A 4,028-nucleotide genomic window follows, 5' to 3' on the forward strand; every position below is an offset into this window, starting at 1 on the left:
GTTGATCTTTAAAGCCCCTTGAGCTGTTTGTTTGTAAGGGAAAAGGTGACCCAGAGAAGAAGGTGGTAAAACCTCAGAAGACCTTGAAAGTCACTCCTTCCTAAATTACCTCACAAGTCTGAGAGTGAGGAACAGAACTCACCCTGTACCTCCAAGAATTAACTCCGAGAGACCAGAAAGTCCACACTGCCACAGTTTACTGCATGAAGAATATGGGACGATAGGCTCAAAGAGAAAGCAAGGGCTGGCCCCAGCCACAGCGCCCACCCTGCTGGAGAGCGACAGAGGCCCTGGACTACGCAAACAGCGGGTTCTGGAATCACCTCCAAGCACCGTGAAGGCTAAACCCTGTCCTACCGCGCCATGGCACGAATGGCCAGGCCCTCTTCCAGCCCTGTGGCCCCCCAGAATTTTCAGCAGCACTTCCAGACGCTCACCTGTTCTGTGACATTGTCCTCTTTATTCTCTCCCCACTGGCGTGCAAACACAACCAGAGCAGTGCTACTCTTAAAAAATAACAAAATGTTTTATACCCATTTCTGTATATACAGCTGAACAACATTTTACATGTCCCTTTTGCACAGCAAAAGATATAAACATTTAGCTCTGGGAACACAGTTATGTACAAAAAAAAATGTCAAAAATACTTCACAACAGTGCAAAATATTTTACACAGTATCATGGAGGGAGATCTTTTGAGCAGAAGGAAGGTGTGTTTTTAAAGGAAAACTCCTTTTTTGTTGTTTTAAAGATATTAGACGTCTTTAACTGTAAACAAAATGCAACTTTCTTCCATTTTCCCCCACCTCCATCCCCAAACAATTATTTGAGGAATTTGGCAGAATTTCAAGGGTCTGAGTCTGAGGTAAACAACCCAAGCTCTCGCACCAAAAAGACTGGGGGCAAGGAGGTGGCATTACAGCCTAAAACGTTGCGAGAGAGAGAAAAAAAAAATGTTTTTTAATGACATGTCAATGACAGCGCTAGGCCGCTCCCTGTTACTGGGTCCGGTCAGGGGAGGAAATTAACCCCTCTTCCTCAGGCCCCAGCTGCCCCACAAACAGGAAACTGGCCAGCTGGCAGGCATCCCTTGCTAACCAGCGGGCCCTTTTCTCGCCGTCTGCCTGCCCTCCACCCTCACGCCCCCAGCCCTGTCTCTCCCTCCGTGCAGTCTGACCTCTCGCACAGCTCCACACGCAACCTGAGCCCCGCTTCAAACAGAGCCAAGTGTGCTGAAGGAGAGGGCCAGGGTAACTCTGGGCCTCAAGTGTCCCATTTCCCCTTTCCTGAGGGCGGGCGGGGGACGGAGGAGATGTGTGTTGTCCAAAAGACAGGTGGGGAGTCACGGTGGGGCGCGAGAGGTGCGCGCAGGGGGCTGCTGAGATCTCAACCCGAGTGGGGCTCCTCTGGGTTGGCGCCGTCGTTAGGACCCGACCGGTCCGCTGCGGTAGCAGGGGAGGTGGCGTCCGGGCCCCCGCCTTCGATGGAGCTCTCGCTGCCGGTACTCTCGCCGGACAACAGGCGCGTCACCCGCAAGTCGGCCTGCAGGCTGCGCACGTCGTTGCCGAAGCTGAGTTCTCCCAGGTCGTTAATAAGCTGAGACAGCTCGGCCTTCATGTCCGAGGCGCTGCCCAGCAGCAGAGGCGGCGGCCCAGCCCCAGGGCCCAGGGAGACCCCGCCACCCCCTAGTGCCTCCTCGCGGCCACTTTCCAGTGTGTCCAGCAAGTCCCCGCATTCCAAGTGCATGGCCACCACCAGCGCTCGCTGCGCCTCGGCCTCTTCCGCTGCCGCGTCCCCCTCCTCAGCACGGTCCACCTCCTCCTCCTCCTCCTCCTCCAGGCAGCTCTCCGTGCGTTCCTCTTCCTCTTCCTCCTGCAGCTCCTGCTCCTGCTGTTCACCGAGCAAGTCCTCGGTGATGGAGCCCAGCTTAGGCGCGCTGCGGCTGCGTTCCACCGGTGGCTTATAGCAGCAGGGTCCGTGCAGGAGCAGCTTGCGCAGAGGCACTAGCGGGATGGTGTGCGCGCCCACCAGCTCCTGCTGCTGGTGACGCGCATCGTCCCTCCGCTTGAGCCGTTTAAATTCCGCCAGCGCGTTGGCCGACGTCTGGTACAGCAGCAGGGCCATAGCCTGAGCCTTCTCGGGCTTGGACACCAGCACCGCGTGGCAGCGCAGCATTACCGCCTTGTGCTTGAGCTCGTGCCGGTATACCCAGGCGAAGACCTTGGGCAGCCGCGCGTCTGCCACGCAATAGGTAACGCGGTGCAGTAGGTAAAGGTGGCCCGGGCGGCGCAGCGCGCGCTCCTCGGCATGCACCATGCGGATACCCTGCGCGCTCACAGTCAGCTTCATCTTGGTGCCCTGACGACCAGCCTCGCTCTTGCTCCAGATCTTGCCCACCGCTAGGTCAGTGCAGCCGTCGCCGCGCGCCTGGATGGTGGTGGCATTGCCCAGGTAGAGCACAGTGTAAGTGGGGTCCTCGCTGGTGATGTGCAGCTTCTTGCGCTTGGAGCGGAACATGCTGCCCACCCGGCTGAGCGCGCCTTCGGGGCACGCCCGCGCCAGCGAACTGAGCGCCGAGTAGTGCAGGCTCACCGCGTAGCCCTTAGGCTTGGACGCCTGCCGTGGCGGCGCCTCGGCCAGCAGCTCGAACTTGTGTTTCTTCCACGGCAGCATCTCCGGAGGGCGCCCCCGCGCAGCTGGGCGGCGGCGGCGGAGCGCCGGGTACGAGCCCCGTTGAGCCACCCGCCCTGGCCGGGCTCGGCCCGGGCAAGACAGAAAAATAAAACTAAGCTGGGAGTGGCCCACTGGTAGAGAGGGGCTTAGGGAGTATCGTCCTCAGGGACCCCGCCGAAGTGGGTACGGGTTAAAATTTTAAAAGAGAACAAAATAATCAGCTGCGAGTTGGGGGCGGGGGGGAGGGCGGGGAGGAGCGTGCACAGATTTACCCCAGCCAGGGCAAGGACGAGGGCAAAGAGTCTTAGGCAAGCAAATTGAGAGAAAGACGAAATCAGAGTGGAACGTTAAAAAGAGATGCGCGCGCGCAGAGGGAGCCCCAGCCAAAGCAGCCGGGACGGGGCGAGAATATGCAGGAACTCCTCGGTGAACCTGGAAAGGGCCCCCGCTCTCTCTCTCTCTCTCTCTCTCTCTCTCACACACACACACACACACACACACTCCCCAAGGCTGGAACTAGAAAGAGCGGAAACTCGATAGCGAGTGTGCCCAGGGGTCCGGGCTCCCTCCCCCAGGGGGTGCTGGAAACCGAGAGCCCCTCGGCGGGGTTGATCCCAGAATGTGCGGCTTGCCCCGAGTGCGGTCAGATGCTGCCCCGGCTGGCCGCGGCGGGCCCGGCGCAGCACTCCGGCGGTGGCTCACTGCATCTTCGCTCCGGCCGGACGCAGGGACTCGGACTCGGCGGGCTCACTGTCCCGGCTGGCTCCGCCAGGGCAGCGTGGGGCGCCGAGGGCGGGGCGCGCGCATGGTCGGCTCCGGGGACGGTCGCTACCTCATTTCTTCCCTCCGGGGCGGGGGGGTCCGACTCCGCTCCCGAGGTCCCCAAGGTCTGCTGCCCGCCCTTGCGGCGCGCCCCTCCGGTGCTGCAAGCGGTAGCCGGCTCGCCAGCCTCACATCCTTGCGGTCCCGGAGCAAGATCTCGGGTAAATATAGGCCGGCGCGAACCATTCGCCGCGCGGGGACAGGGGAGGAGCACAGAAGAGGATGCGTTTCGGGCCCGGACGCCCGGCGAGTTCCTGGTCTCTTAAAGGGACCTAGTTGCAGTCATTCGTCGAAGGAAAGGGGAAACCGGTCCAATCCCGCAATTACATCTCAAATTTACCAGCATCTCATTTATCTAGGGTATCGCCAAGACCCGGGGTTACCCCCTCGGGAAAGGCGACTTGAATTCTGACACTCCACCCTCCGGCTGAATTGCAACTCACTAAGTAAATGTGTGTCTACATCGAAACTTCTGGGGGAAGTGGTGGAAGATGGGATTTAGACTAATTTACTATGTAAAGAGGTTGGGGAAA

The 4,028-nt window shown here is 59.5% G+C and overlaps 1 protein-coding gene across 1 annotated transcript; it reads right to left on the reverse strand.

Moving 5' to 3' along the window:
* Positions 1-440: 440 nt before the first annotated feature.
* On the reverse strand, positions 441-3,652 carry FAM43A (family with sequence similarity 43 member A). The gene has a single exon (XM_059391254.1). It carries the CDS (start codon positions 2,671-2,673, stop codon positions 1,387-1,389), a length of 1,287 nt encoding a protein of 428 aa, XP_059247237.1. The 5' UTR covers positions 2,674-3,652; the 3' UTR covers positions 441-1,386.
* Between the last annotated feature and the right edge of the window lie 376 nt (positions 3,653-4,028).

Source organism: Mustela nigripes, chromosome 2 (assembly GCF_022355385.1).
Source record: "Mustela nigripes isolate SB6536 chromosome 2, MUSNIG.SB6536, whole genome shotgun sequence".
NCBI lineage: Eukaryota > Metazoa > Chordata > Mammalia > Carnivora > Mustelidae > Mustela > Mustela nigripes.